Source organism: Oncorhynchus tshawytscha, linkage group LG01 (genome assembly GCF_018296145.1).
Source record: "Oncorhynchus tshawytscha isolate Ot180627B linkage group LG01, Otsh_v2.0, whole genome shotgun sequence".
NCBI lineage: Eukaryota > Metazoa > Chordata > Actinopteri > Salmoniformes > Salmonidae > Oncorhynchus > Oncorhynchus tshawytscha.
The window spans coordinates 92,746,679-92,762,280 of record NC_056429.1 but is presented as its reverse complement, the minus strand read 5'-3'; the positions used below and the strand labels follow the sequence as shown (position 1 = coordinate 92,762,280).

The following is a 15,602-nucleotide window of genomic DNA, read 5'->3' as shown; positions in this document are numbered from 1 at the left end:
GTTTTATGCAGTTTTTAGAGTATTCACATGACAATCTGTAGCCAATTTGGATTGAAACCTAGCTAGTGTTTAGGTCCAGCTAATTGAGGTAGAGATGTAGGAATGTGTATTCCCTCCATAGACTAAATTGCCACGGGGATGGGGGAACATAGCCATTTGAAGCTAGCCAGTAACTCCTCCAGTATGTGTCGACGTCATTTCACAGGATTGAATGGAAGCTGTAGAGATTGGTAAGAAATGGCACTTCTGTATCCAAATATCTTATTCATCCATTTGGGGGTTTTAAGCAATAGATAGGCTGGTATGATGGTGCATTGATCAGTTATGCCAGGGGTGGGCAGCTCCACTCCTCCAGGGCCTGATTGGTCTCACACTTTTACTCCATCCCTAGCAAACACAGCTGATTTAATCAGATTGCATTCTAAACTGAAGATCATGATTAGATGATTATTGGAGTCAGGTGTGTTAGCTGGGGCTGGGGCAAACTGTGAGACCAATCAGGCCCTCGAGAACTGGAATTGCCCACCCCTGAGTTATACAGTTTCAAGCTGTTATTTGTGCGTTTTTGCACAAACATCAACCTTTAAAGGACCTGTTCAGTGATTACAGATTTCTATGAAATATGAGCTTTAATTAATGTTAAAAAGCAGCTTTTCTGTGTTGGAATGGTGTGGGCGTATACCTCAGGAGGATGACATCATTGTCTATGAGGAAATAGCAAGCATTTTTTAAATGTTCTGTTTGAGATGGGGTTTTTGAATAGTTTTCCCCCCCAATTTATGCTTTGGCTACATACAAGTATAGGAGTCAATAGCATTATTTGGGGGTATGAGTTAACAGAATATGAACTTTTAAAAGTGAGATATTCCCCTAACTGTTTACTTTAAAACTACACCATTCTCTCATCCTCATGGCAAAATGTTAAGAATAGCATGAGATGAGATTTTAAACAAGCAAATGTTTATCTCTGTCCCATGGGAAAATGTGTAAAATTGCAGAAAATGTGCTTTTAAAAACGGCAAAAAATATGTCTGACTCATGACAGTGTGTAAAAATAGCATTATAAAATGGTACATTTTTCAAATGTGTTGAAATTCAGGAAGTTAACTGTTTTCCACGTTTGAAAATACCCATCCATCCATATACCCCTCAAGAGAGGCATAATATGTCATGTCAAACTATGTAGATTTGCAGGAAATGCAATTATTTGTCCCCTGTAATATCTACCCCCTAATTTCGCCCTTGATTCCCTCGCAAATGTTTTCTTTAGGAAGCTGTGTTGAAAACACTATTGGCCTGGTGTTTTTCAAGGCGTTTAAGAATATTTGCAGACTGAATTTATTAATTTATGAAACTTTTTTTAACCAGTCGAATCAGGAACAATATTCATATTTACAATGACGTCCTGGTAGTGAGAGGCCCATTTTCAACTGGGACCCATTTTCAAATAGCGTCTCAGAGTAGGAGTGGTAGGAGTGGTAATCTTGGATATTCATTATTATCTAAAAGGCAGAACTGATCCTAGATCAGCACTCCTACTCTGAGACTCTTTGTGAATATGGCCCCAGATACAATACTGTAGAGTATGCATTACCTACTCACCTGTAGGAGGGCTACAGCCTGGGACCATGTTACGAGGGCTACAGCCTGGGACCATGTTAGGAGGGCTACAGCCTGGGACCATGTTACGAGGGCTACAGCCTGGGACCATGTTACGAGGGCTACAGCCTGGGACCATGTTACGAGGGCTACAGCCTGGGACCACCCTGTCTTACCATGTTAGGAGGGCTACAGCCTGGGACCACCCTGTTTTACCATGTTAGGAGAGATACAGATTCTGATCAATACCTTCCTACTGGGGCAGCAGGTAGCCTAGTGGTTAGAGCGTTGGGCCAGTAACCAAAAGGCTGCTATATCGAATCCCAGAGCTGACAAGGTACAAATCTGTTGTTCTGCCCCTGAACAAGGCAGTTAACCCACTGTTTCTAGGCCGTTATTGTAAATAAGAATTTGTTCTTAACTGATATTAAATTGGTCCACTGTCAGGTTTCTCTGCCCTCCAAGTAATTTATAGGCCTTGTACATTCTAACACAATGAAGGTGGTTTGAAAAAGGATCTATAGAAAAGCATTTCCTATACAAGTATCATGACCAACGTCCCAAATGGCACCCATGGTGCACCACTTTTGACTATGGGCCGAGATCAAAAGTAGTGCACTATATAGGGAATGATGTGCCATTTGGGACTCAGACACATGATTTAATGAAATGATTTGTTTTGATTCAGCCAAGTGAGTTCCTCTTTCAAGGGAGCTTTTTTAGTGTCTTCCTTTCTGCACTTGCCTCCAATCACACGGAGCAACTCCTGCCAAGCAACTAGGCACACACACACACACACACACACTGACACACACACACACTGACACACACACACACACTGACACACACACACACACACACACACACTGACATACACACACACACACACACATACACACACACACACACACACACACACACACACACTGACATACACACACACACACTGACATACACACACACACACCGACACAGAAACACACACACACCGACACAGAAACACACACACTGACACAGAAACACACACACTGAAACACAGACACAGATACAGAAACACAGAAACACACACACAGAAACAAACAGAAACACAGACACAGATACAGAAACTCACACACAAACACACACAGAAACACATATACCCCCCACCTGAGGCAGAAACACCCCACACACCCCCAGATAGTTCAGAAACTCACACACAAACACTCACAGAAACACACACACAGAAACACCCTCCCCCCCCACACACCCCAGATACAGAAACTCACCCCACCCCAGAAACACACACACAGAAACACACACACACACATATACAGAAACACATACACAGAAACACACACAGAAACTCACCCCATATACCCCCCCCACCCCAAGAGGCAGAATTCTCCTCCCCCCCCAGAGGCAGAGTTCTCCCACCCCCCCCAAGAGGCATAGTTCTCCCCCCACCTCCCCACCCCAGAGGCAGAGTTCACCCTCCCCCCCCATAGAGGCAGAGTTCTCCTCCCCCCCCATAGAGGCAGAGTTCTCCTCCCCACCCCAAGAGGCAGAGTTCTCCTCCCCACCCCAAGAGGCAGAGTTCTCCTCCCCACCCCAAGAGGCAGAGTTCTCCTCCCCACCCCAAGAGGCAGAGTTCTCCTCCCCACCCCAAGAGGCAGAGTTCTCCTCCCCACCCCAAGAGGCAAGAGGCAGAGTTCTCCTCCCCACCCCAAGAGGCAGAGTTCTCCCCCCACCCCATAGAGGCAGAGTGCCCCCCCCCCCCCACCCCGTAGAGGCAGACTCTGCAGTTTTAATGCATTCCAATTGGAACCCTATCCCCTATATAGTGCACTACTTTTGATCAGGGCCCATGGGGATCCCATACGGCCCTGGTCAAAAGTAGTGCACTATACAGGGAATAAGGTGCCATGTGGGACGTACCCAAACTTTCTTCCCCCAGTTTCCAGATTTTTACTTGGCCTGCGCTGAAGACGTTGTCTAGCTCCATATGGAATGCAGGGAGAAGTGGAGTATAAATGCTGGCTCAGGTACACAGCAAAGTCATTTTGGTTTGTTTTTTCTTTGCAGACTATAAGCAGAAGTATGGGGAAGAGCACGGCTCGTGCCAAGCGGGGATAGCAGGCGTTTTTACTGAGGTCAGTGGCAGTGCATTCTCCATGTTCATCTCTTCTCTTCCTCTAATACATGTGGTACTGCTCTGTTTGTGTTGCTGTTATCTCAGGCTGCTCTTTCAGTCTGGGATACCTTTTAATGGTAGAGAAAACACATGAGCACACACACACACACACACCAGACACACACACACACCAGATGCACATCGGACACACCACACACACCAGACGCACACACACACACCAGACGCACACACCAGACAAAAATCACACAGCAGACAAACATCACACACACACACCAGACACACACACACACACACACAGACGCACACCACACACACAGACACGCACCACACACACACACCAGACGTACACCAGACGCATACCAAGCACACGCACATACCAGACAGACGTGCGCGCACACACACACCAGACACACACCACGCCAGACGCACACCACACAACAGACACACACCGGACACACCACACACACACACCAGACACACACACACACCAGACACAAACACAACCAGACACAACCATACACCAGACACACAACAGACACACACCAGACACATACCAGACACACACACCAGATGTACGCACACCCACACACACACACACACACAAACACACAGACACAAACACACACCAGACACACACCAGACAGACAGACAGACAAACACACACACACACATACACACGCACACCAGGCGCATACCATACACACCAGACACACACCAGATTCACACCGGAAGAGCACACACCGGACATGCACACCAGACACACCAGACACACAAAACACACCAGACGCACACCACACACCAGACACACACCACACGCACACCAGATGCACACCACACACTAGACACACACCGGCACACACCGGACACACACCTTACACGCACACCACACACCAGACACACACCACACGCATGGTAGAGAAAACACATGAGCACACACACACACCACACCAGACACACACACCAGACACACACACCAGACACACACACCAGACGCACATCGGACACACCACACACACCAGACGCACACACACACACACCAGACGCACACACACCAGACAAACATCACACACCAGACAAACATCACACACACACCAGACACACACACCAGACACACACCACACACACCAGACGCACACCACACACACAGACACCAGACGCACACCAGACACACATCAGACACACACCAGACGCATACCAAACACACGCTCACACCAGACAGACTTGCGCACACACACACACCAGACACACACCACGCCAGACGCACACAACACAACAGACACACACCGGACACACCACACACACACACCAGACACAAACACACACCAGACACAACCATACACCAGACACACAACAGACACACACCAGACACATACCAGACACACACACACACACCAGATGCACACACACACAAACACCAGACACAAACACACACCAGACACAAACACACACCAGACACAAACACCAGACACACACCAGACAGACAGACACACACACACACACACACATACACACGCACACCAGACGCATACCACACACACCAGACGCACACCGGACGAGCACACACCGGACATGCACACCAGACACTCACCACACACACACCACACACACACACCACACACACACCAGACACACACCAGACACACACACACAGACACACACCACACGCACACCAGATGCACACCACACACTAGACACACACCGGGACACACCGGACACACACCTTACACGCACACCACACACCAGACACACACCACACGCACACCACACACTGGACACACACTGGACACACACCGGACACACACCTTACACACACACCACACACCGGACACACCAGACGCACACCGGACACACCAGACGCACACTGGACACACCAGATGCACACCGGATGCACCAGACGCACACCGGACGCACACCAGACGCACACCAGACGCACACCAGACGCACACCAGACGAACACCGGACACACCAGACACACACTGGACGCACCAGACGCACACCGGATGCACCAGACATACACCGGACACACCAGACACACACCAGACGCACACTACACACCAGACACACACCACACGCACACCAGATGCACACCACACACTAGACACACACCGGGACACACTGGACACACACCTTACACGCACACCACACACCAGACACATGCACACCACACACTGGACACACACTGGACACACACTGGACACACACCGGACACACACCTTACACACACACCACACACCGGACACACCAGACACACACCAGACGCACACCGGACACACCAGACACACACTGGACACACCAGATGCACACCGGATGCACCAGACGCACACCAGATGCACACCAGACACACACTGGACACACCAGATGCACACCAGACGAACACCGGACGCACACTGGACGCACCAGACGCACACCGGATGCACCAGACATACACCGGACACACCAGACGCACACGGACACACCAGACGCACACCGGACACACCAGACGCACACCGGACACACCAGACGCACACCGGACGCACCAGACATACACCGGACACACCAGACACACACCAGACACACTAACACATCCAGACTCACCTACAGACGGCAGTCAAACTGTTATGAAGCTGCTTTTTGTCTGTTTGGGCTCTGTTTTCAAGGCTTGGCTCTCAGCAGTCTTCAACATCAGCTCTGGATAAAGGTAATCACACGGTCTGCCTGGTATTTCTCCAAAATATTGGGTGAAATTCACCAGACTTTACCAGACTTGACCTCTCTGTTACGCTCTAGGCCTTGCCCTTTCCTCCCCTATAAAGGGATGGGGTCAGAAGGAAATCAAAATGTATTTTGCCTTAACTGCAGAAACGTGGCTATCAGTCAAACCCTACGTTCTTCCATTCACACTTCCTTTTCCTCAGTCTGATTTTTCCAGACTATTTGCACAAGACGTGTTTTCTTCAGATAATTAAATACTGGAGTGTGGTTAGGCTCACATGCTCACAGTGAGTTACTAAATTACACTAGCTTGTTAACATCTCCTAACCTGGAGTGTGGTTAGGCTCACATGGTTTAGCACTTGACCACATGGGCTGCATCCCAAATGACTCCATATTCCATATATAGTCGCTACTGACCAGGGCCCATAGTTCTCTGGTCAAAATTGGTGCACTATATAGGGAATAGGGGGCCATTTGTGATACATCCATGCTCTTTGTACTGAGTCTGTACTTTGTTGGAGTGATTTAAAGACGTGTCTAACAGTAGTGCGCCCGGGTCTGTGGTGTGTAATGAGGAGCAACCAGACGCTGCACTTGATGCATTTATGAAACTACTTATTCCTGTTACCAATAAGCACGCACCCATTAAGAAAATGACTCTAAAAATTGTTCAATCCTCTTGGATTGATGAGGAATTTAAAAATTGTGTGGTTGAGAGGGATGAGCCAAAAGGTTTGGCAATAAGGTCTGGCAGCCCAACTGATTGGCAAACGTACTGCAAATGTATAAATCATGTGACTAAACTAAATTAAAATAAAATTAAACTACACTATGAAACAAAGATAAATTATATAAAGAATGATAGTAAAAAGCTTTGGGGCACCTTAAATATACATTCTGGGGAAAAAAAGCCAACTCGGCTCCATTTATTGAATCAGATAGTTTATTAATCACAAAGCCCACTGATATTGCAAACTACTTTAATGACTTTTTCATTGACAAGATAAGCAAACTTAGGGATGACATGCCAGCAACAAACACTGACACTACACATCCAAGTATATTGGACCAAATCATGAAAGACAAGAATTACTTTTGAATTCTGTAAAGTCAGTGTGGAAGAGGTGAAAAACATTATTGTTATCTATCAACAATGACAAGCCACCAGGGTCTGACAATCTAGATGGAAAATTACTGAGGATAATAGCAGACAATATTGCCACAATGGAAATAAGTCCCAGACTTTATTGTGTGTTATCCTCAATGATTTTATTCATGTGCATCTATGGTTTTTTCAAGTTTTATGTGTGCTTTTTTTTTTAAATGGTTGAATTAATAAACTAAACTAAAACTAAACACTCCTATTTGCCACATCTTCAATTTAAGCCTACAAGAGAGTGTGTTCCCTCAGGCCTGGAGGGAAGCTAAAGTCATTCCGCTACCCAAGAATAGTAAAGCCCCCTTTATTGGCTCAAATAGCTGACCAATCAGCCTGTTACCAACCCTTAGTTAACGTCTGGAAAAAAGTGTATTTGACCAGTGCTTTTTTACAGTAAACAAATTGACAACAGAATTTCAGCATGCTTCTAGAGAAGGACATTCAACAAGCACAGCACTTACACAAAATGATGATAAAATGATTTTGGGGGCTGTCTTGTTAGACTTCGGTGCAGCTTTTGACATTATCGATCATAGTCTGCTGCTGGAAAAATGGATGTGTTATGGCTTTACGCCTGTAATGTGGATAAAGAGTTACTTGTCTAACAGAACACAGAGGGTGTTCTTTAATGGAAGTCTATCAAATATAATCCAGTTAGAATCAGGAATTCCCCAGGGTAGCTGTTTAGGCCCCTTGCTTTTTAAATTTTGTACTAAGGACATTTGAGTAAAGCCAGAGTTTCTATGTATGTGAATGACTCAACACTACAGTGACTGAAATGAGTCAACCCTCAACAAAGAGCTGCAGTATTTCTAAAACTAAAAACATTGTATTTGGAACAAAACACTCACTAAAACCTAAACCTCAACTATATCTTGTAATAAATAATGTGTAAATTGAACAAGTTGAGATGACTAAACTGCTTGGAGTAACACTAGATTGTAAACGGTCATGATCAAAATATATTGATGCAGTAGTAGCTAAAATGGGGAGAAGTCTGTCCATAATAAAGCGCTGCTCTGCCTTCTTAACAACACTATCAACAAGGCAGGTCCTACAGGCCCTAGTTTTGTCGCACCTTGACTACTGTTCAGTTGTGTGGTCAAGGGCCACAAAAAAGGACTTAGAAAAATTGCAATTGGTTCAGAACAGGGCAGCACAGCTGGCCCTTGGATGTACACAGAGAGCTAATATTAATAATATGCATGTCAATCTCTCCTGGCTGAAAGTGGAGGAGAGATTGACTACGTTACTACTTTTATTTGTAATAGGTATTGAAATGTTGAATGCACCGAGCTGTCTGTCTAAACTACTGTAACACAGTTCCGAGGTCTCTTCACAGTCCCCATGTTCAGAACAGACTATGGGAGGCACACAGTACTACATAGAGCCATGATTACATGGAACTCTATTCCACATCAAGTAACTGACGCAAGCAGTAAAATTTGATTTAAAAAACAGATTAAAAAAACACGTTATGGACCAGCGGGGACTGTGAAGCAACACAAACGTTGGCGCACACACACACACGCTATACATACACATGGATTTAGTACTGTAGATATGTGGTAGTGGTGGAGTAGGGGCCTGAGGGCACACGGTGTGTTGTGAAATCTGTGAATTTATTGTAATGTTTTAAAATGGTATAAACTGCCATAATTTTGCTGGACCTCAGGAAGAGTGCAGCTAATGGAGATCCATAATAAATACAAATACAAATGTGAAGTCTGCCAATCCATTAAAGTGTGATCCAGTATTTTCACTTAAGTTAATTGCTGAACAGTCTACTCTCTGTCTCTCTGTCTCTCTTTCTGATGTATTGTGACTTCGTTGGGTCGACTTTGTGAGAGACAGGGAGTCAATATGGTGTGTTTGTGGTCATATCAGGAGCTGGTGGTGATGGGAGCTCCAGGATCATACTACTGGACAGGAACAGTTAAGGTCTACAACCTGACCTCCAACACCTTCTACAACCCCAACAAAGAAGACATTGACTCACATAGATACAGTTATCTAGGTATGTATCCTGTCTTTGATTAGTTTACATCAACCGTTTGACAAGTACGGCTTTACAGTAACACTGTATATACTACCAAAGAGCAACAGTGAATTATCACATTTGACCAACTCTGTCTGTCTGTTTGACCAACTTTAACTGTCGGGTTGACCAACACTTTACAGGCTATGCCGTGACTACTGGACACTTCTCCTCTCCTAACATCATAGATGTGGCTGCAGGAGCTCCACAACACAGTGGAGAGGGGAAAGTATGTACTGGAATGTTATACCTTTGTTGTGTTATTGCATTGGTGTGGTACATACCTGTCCTGTGTACCTGTAACATACATACCTGTACTGAGTACCTGTAATGTACATACCTGTCCTGTGTACCTGTAACATACATACCTGTACTGAGTACCTGTAATGTACATACCTGTCCTGTGTACCTGTAACATACATACCTGTCCTGTGTACCTGTAATGTACACACCTGTCCTGTGTCCCTTTAACATACATACCTGTACTGAGTACCTGTAATGTACATACCTGTACTGTGTACCTCTAACGTACATACCTTTCCTGTGTACCTGTAACATAAATACCTGTAATGAGTACCTCTAACGTACATACTTGTCCTGTGTACCTGTAACATAAATACCTGTAATGAGTACCTGTAATGTACGTACCTGTACTGTGTACCTCTAACGTACATACTTGTACTGTGTACCTGAAACATACATACTTGTACTGTCTACCTGAAGCGTACATACTTGTCCTGTGTACCTGTAACATACATACCTGTCCTGTGTACCTGTAACATGAGTACCTGTAATGTACATACCTGTACTGTGTACCTGAAACATACATACTTGTACTGTCTAGCTGAAACGTATATACTTGTCCTGTGTACCTCTAACGTACATACCTTTCCTGTGTACCTGTAACATAAATACCTGTAATGAGTACCTCTAACGTACATACTTGTCCTGTGTACCTGTAACATAAATACCTGTAATGAGTACCTGTAATGTACGTACCTGTACTGTGTACCTCTAACGTACATACTTGTACTGTGTACCTCTAACGTACGTGCCTGTACTGTGTACCTCTAACGTACGTGCCTGTACTGTGTACCTCTAACGTACGTACCTGTACTGTGTACCTCTAATGTACATACTTGTCCTGTGTACCTCTAACGTACATACTTGTACTGTGTACCTCTAACGTACATACCTGTACTGTGTACCTGGAACATACATACCTGTACCGAGTACCTGAAACGTACCAGTATTTTAACGCTGTTGACTCCTTTCCCTCCAGGTTTACATTTTCAGAATCAATGGTGTGTCTTTGGTGAAGATCTTTCAAGCCTCGGGGACAATGGTATGTGTCTGAAGGTTCACAGTTAGCTACTATGCTTTTTAAGCATTACTACATAAGTGACATATTTTTGTTTATTTACCAGTGTGTCGGTAGTAATCACTCTTAATATATGCCATTTAGCAGACACTTTTACCCAAAGTGACTTAGTCATGCATCATACCAGATGGGTGGTCCCGGGAATCTAACCCACTACCTTGGCATTACAAGCACCATGCTTTACCAACTGAGAAACAAAGAACTACCGTTCACTTCAAGCATCTGTTAGCATTCTTTGTTATCAGAAATAACATGAGTTATAATGGACACATGCCTTGTCTTGTTCTAAAAAGCATGCTCAATGGAGAGTCTCTAATGTTAATCTGGGTCTGGGAAACCAGGCCCCATGTGTTGTAGAGTACACATAGCTGGTGTAGATGAAGCATGGCAGGTTGCTAGTTCATAGCAGGTGTAGATGAAGCATGGCAGGCTACTAGTTCATAGCATGGCAGGCTGCTAGTTCAAAGCTGTTGTAGAAGAAGCATGGTAGGCTGCTAGTTCATAGCAGGTGTAGATCAAGTATGGCAGGATGCTAGTTCATAGCAGGTGTAGATGAAGCATGGCAGGCTACTAGTTCATAGCATGGCAGGCTGCTAGTTCAAAGCTGTTGTAGAAGAAGCATGGTAGGCTGCTAGTTCATAGCAGGTGTAGATGAAGCATGGCAGGCTGCTAGTTCAGCTGGTGTAGCTGAAACATGGCAGGCTGCTAGTTCAGCTGGTGTAGCTGAAACATGGCAGGCTGCTAGTTCTTTGTTTTCTCAGGAGAACCACACTGTTTATGCTGTCTATGTAATGTTTAGAGAGCAGCAGTGGTTAGCTAATGGGAGGGAAGGAGGCTGTGGGCTGCATTCCAAACAACAGCCCATGGGCTTTGGTCAAAAGTAGTACACCATATAGGGAAAGACATGCCATTTGGGACACATCCCTCGTCTGGCCAGGAACCACACAGCTAGGTAGGGCAATTCACATGGTTTTAAGCGGAAATAACAAGTATATCTTGGTAGATAAAGATACGTTTTGTAAACATTCTGTTAATGTTGGTCGAGATATGAAAGGGAAAAGAAATCTAGTCAGATTGTGGAGGGAGAGGATGATGAAACTAAAGTGCATGTCTATCTTGATGGCATGCAGAAAAGCAGACCTCCTAGGCAATGAATATAGGAGAGGAGAGGAGAATATTTTTCCCAGTGGGAACTTCAGTTGTGGCTAATAAATACACACGTAATTCACATGACAGATACAACATTATACTAGATCAACACCATTACTAATTTTTAGTTGAAAAGCGGTCCTTGACTATGTGATCTGACGAGTGCTGGGTTTGTCTAAGAAACCACTAACCAGTGCTACGTCCGTCTATAGCTTTATACATTATATAAAAGATGAATACAAAGTCATGCACTTTCACTGATGTGATGTCTGACCCAATGCTGTCTGTCTGTGTGGCTGTGCTTGTTTATTTTCCAGATGGGCTCTTACTTTGGCTCCTCATTATGTGGAGTTGACCTGAACAGGGATGGCCTGTCGGACCTGCTGGTTGGAGCGCCCATGCACAGCACGCTACGGGACGAGGGACAGGTCTCTGTCTACCTCAGCAAAGGCAACGTGAGTGGGAAGATTGAGATCTGGCTTGAACGGGAATAGTGTTTGAAAATGTTATAAACTTTCTGAAATGGCCCATGTTGTTCAGAAGTTGTAGGATATTCAGAAGGGAATGACCAGGGAGGGAATCTTACAGCTAGGAATTCTGTAAATGTGATTTCTGAAAAATATGAGAAATGTGCAATGAACAGTATATTCTAGTCCTCCAGTCAACCTCCGTATGTAAACATGGCTGCCTATAGTGCAGCAAGAGTTTATATGACCTCCATAGTTTGTTCATCTGTCCATGTCAGACCAGCTGGTTAACCAAATGCTACGAACTTAAAGAAAAGTATTTGCTTTAAAAGTGGGGATTGCTTAACTTTGTCTGGTCCTGTTCTATTTGTGAGGTATCATTAGGATGTTGTAACTACCTAGTCTTGGAGGTTCTTACGGTGAGTTATCATTAGGATGTTGTAACTAGCTAGTCTTTGAGGTTCTTATGGATGTATTTCAGTTAGGCTCCCAAGTGGTGCAGTAGTCTAAGGCACTGCATCTCAGCGCTAGAGGCGTCACTACTGATACCCTGGTTCGAATCCAGGCTGTATCACAACCGTCCATGATTGGGAGTCCCATAGGGCCCAGCATCATCCGGGTTTCACCGGTGTAGGCCGCCATTGTAAATAAGAATTTGTTGTTAACTGACTTGCCTAGTTAAATAAATAAAAAAATATTATAATAACAATTGCCCTTTAAAGTAAAGGGTTGTGTCATGTCATAACCATTTCCCTTTAGTTATGGGTTGATTCACGTAATAACCGTTCCCCAGTGTAACGTCATAACCGTACCCCTGTCGGACTCTAATTGCAGGGTGTGATGGAGGAAGCAGGACTCTTAAATGGTGATAATGCCTACAGTGCACACTTTGGAGAGTGCATCACTGCAATCGGAGACATTGATGACGATGGGTACCAAGGTAAGTGTCTCTCAACTAACTCACTGTGTTGTCAAGTATAGAATGTATGCTTATGAAAATGTGTCCACTCCTCCAACCTCCACCATTGTTGTACAAATACCAAACTTCTCGATGACACACATGAATATTACATTATTTTCATGAGAAGTGGTCTAGTCGACAATGTTAGCACACACACACACCCAGATATAGCACACACACCCAGATATAGCACCCAGATATAGCACACACACACACACACACAGATATAGCACACACACCCAGATATAGCACACACACAAACAGATATAGCACACACACCCAGATATAGCACACACACAAACACACAGATATAGCACACACACCCACATATACATACACACATACACACACACACAGATATAGCACACACACACACACACACACACACACACACACACACACACACACACACACACACACACACACACACACACACACATACACACACACACACAGATATACAACACACACACAGATATAACACACACACACCCACACACAGATATAGCACACACACACCCAGATATAGCACACACACACCCAGATATAGCACACACACAGACCCAGATATGGCACACACACAGACCAAGATATAACACACACACCCAGATATAGCACACACACACACAGATATAGCACACACACCCAGATATAGCACACACACCACACAGAAATAGCACACACACACACACACACTATAGCACACACAGATATAGCACACACACACACACACACACACAGATATAACACACACACACACACACAGATATAGCACACACACACACACACACACACACACACAGATATAGCACACACACACACACACACACAGATATAGCACACACGCACAGATGCACATACACATACACACACACCCAGATATAGCACACACACACCCAGATATAGCACACACACACACCCAGATATAGCACACACACAGACCAAGATATAGCACACACACATACCAAGATATAGCAAGATATAGCACACACATCCAGATATAGCACACACACACACAGATATAGCACACACACACACAGATATAGCACACACACCCACAGAAATAGCACACACACACACACGGATATAGCACACACAGATATAGCACACACACACAGATATAGCACACACACACACACACACACAGATATAGCACACACACACATGCAGAGATATAGCACACACACACACACACACACACCCAGATATAGCATACACACCCCCAGATATAGCACACACACACACACTGATATAGCACACACACACCCAGATATAGCACACACACCCCAGATATAGCACACACACCCCTAGATATAGCACACACACCCCCAGATATAGCACACACACACACACACACACCCAGATATAGCACACACAGATATAGCACACACACACAGATATAGCATACACACACAGATATAGCACACACACACATGCAGAGATATAGCACACACACACACACACACACCCAGCTATAGCACACCCATCCCCAGAAATAGCACACACACACACAGATATAGCACACACACAGATATAGCACACACACACAGATATAGCAGATATATAAACTTGGAGTCGCAACACACATGTTGTGTGTTCCTCCCACTACAACTCAGGAAAGCATACAGTTTATTAGGCTACAGATGAAATATGTTCTGATGAACTTCACAGGGTGGTGAAAGTGCAAGGTGATGATCTTGATGCTCTTTTCCAATAAATATTCAGGGTCTTATTCTGGTGACATGATGCTTAGCTGCCGTTTGACGTAATCTTGCTTTTTCTGTCCATAATAATCTCATCGGGTAGACTATACCCGAGCTGTTGGCTAGAGCACACGTGCCAATACCGGAGTGGGCACATTCGCTATATAACACATCCTTTTTTGAGACAAAACCATCAGTAGAGTTTGAAATGCGATGGAAACCTGTTTAACTTGTGCTTTTTTATTTGGTACATGGGAATTTAACCGCAAAAGTTATTTTAAGTGCACTATGTCAATTTGACGGAAACAACTCTGGTGGGAA

General features: G+C 44.7%; 1 protein-coding gene across 1 annotated transcript in view; it reads left to right on the top strand.

Annotated features, from left to right (window-relative positions):
* The window catches only part of LOC112238315 (integrin alpha-9-like), a 166,294-nt gene that overhangs the window by 36,116 nt on the left and 114,576 nt on the right, over positions 1-15,602 (top strand). The window contains exons 5-10 of the mRNA XM_042327389.1: positions 3,661-3,728; positions 9,470-9,599; positions 9,764-9,849; positions 10,903-10,965; positions 12,468-12,605; positions 13,452-13,557. Of these exons, the coding sequence (XP_042183323.1) occupies positions 3,661-3,728; positions 9,470-9,599; positions 9,764-9,849; positions 10,903-10,965; positions 12,468-12,605; positions 13,452-13,557 (591 nt within the window). The remainder of the gene's footprint in view (positions 1-3,660; positions 3,729-9,469; positions 9,600-9,763; positions 9,850-10,902; positions 10,966-12,467; positions 12,606-13,451; positions 13,558-15,602) is intronic.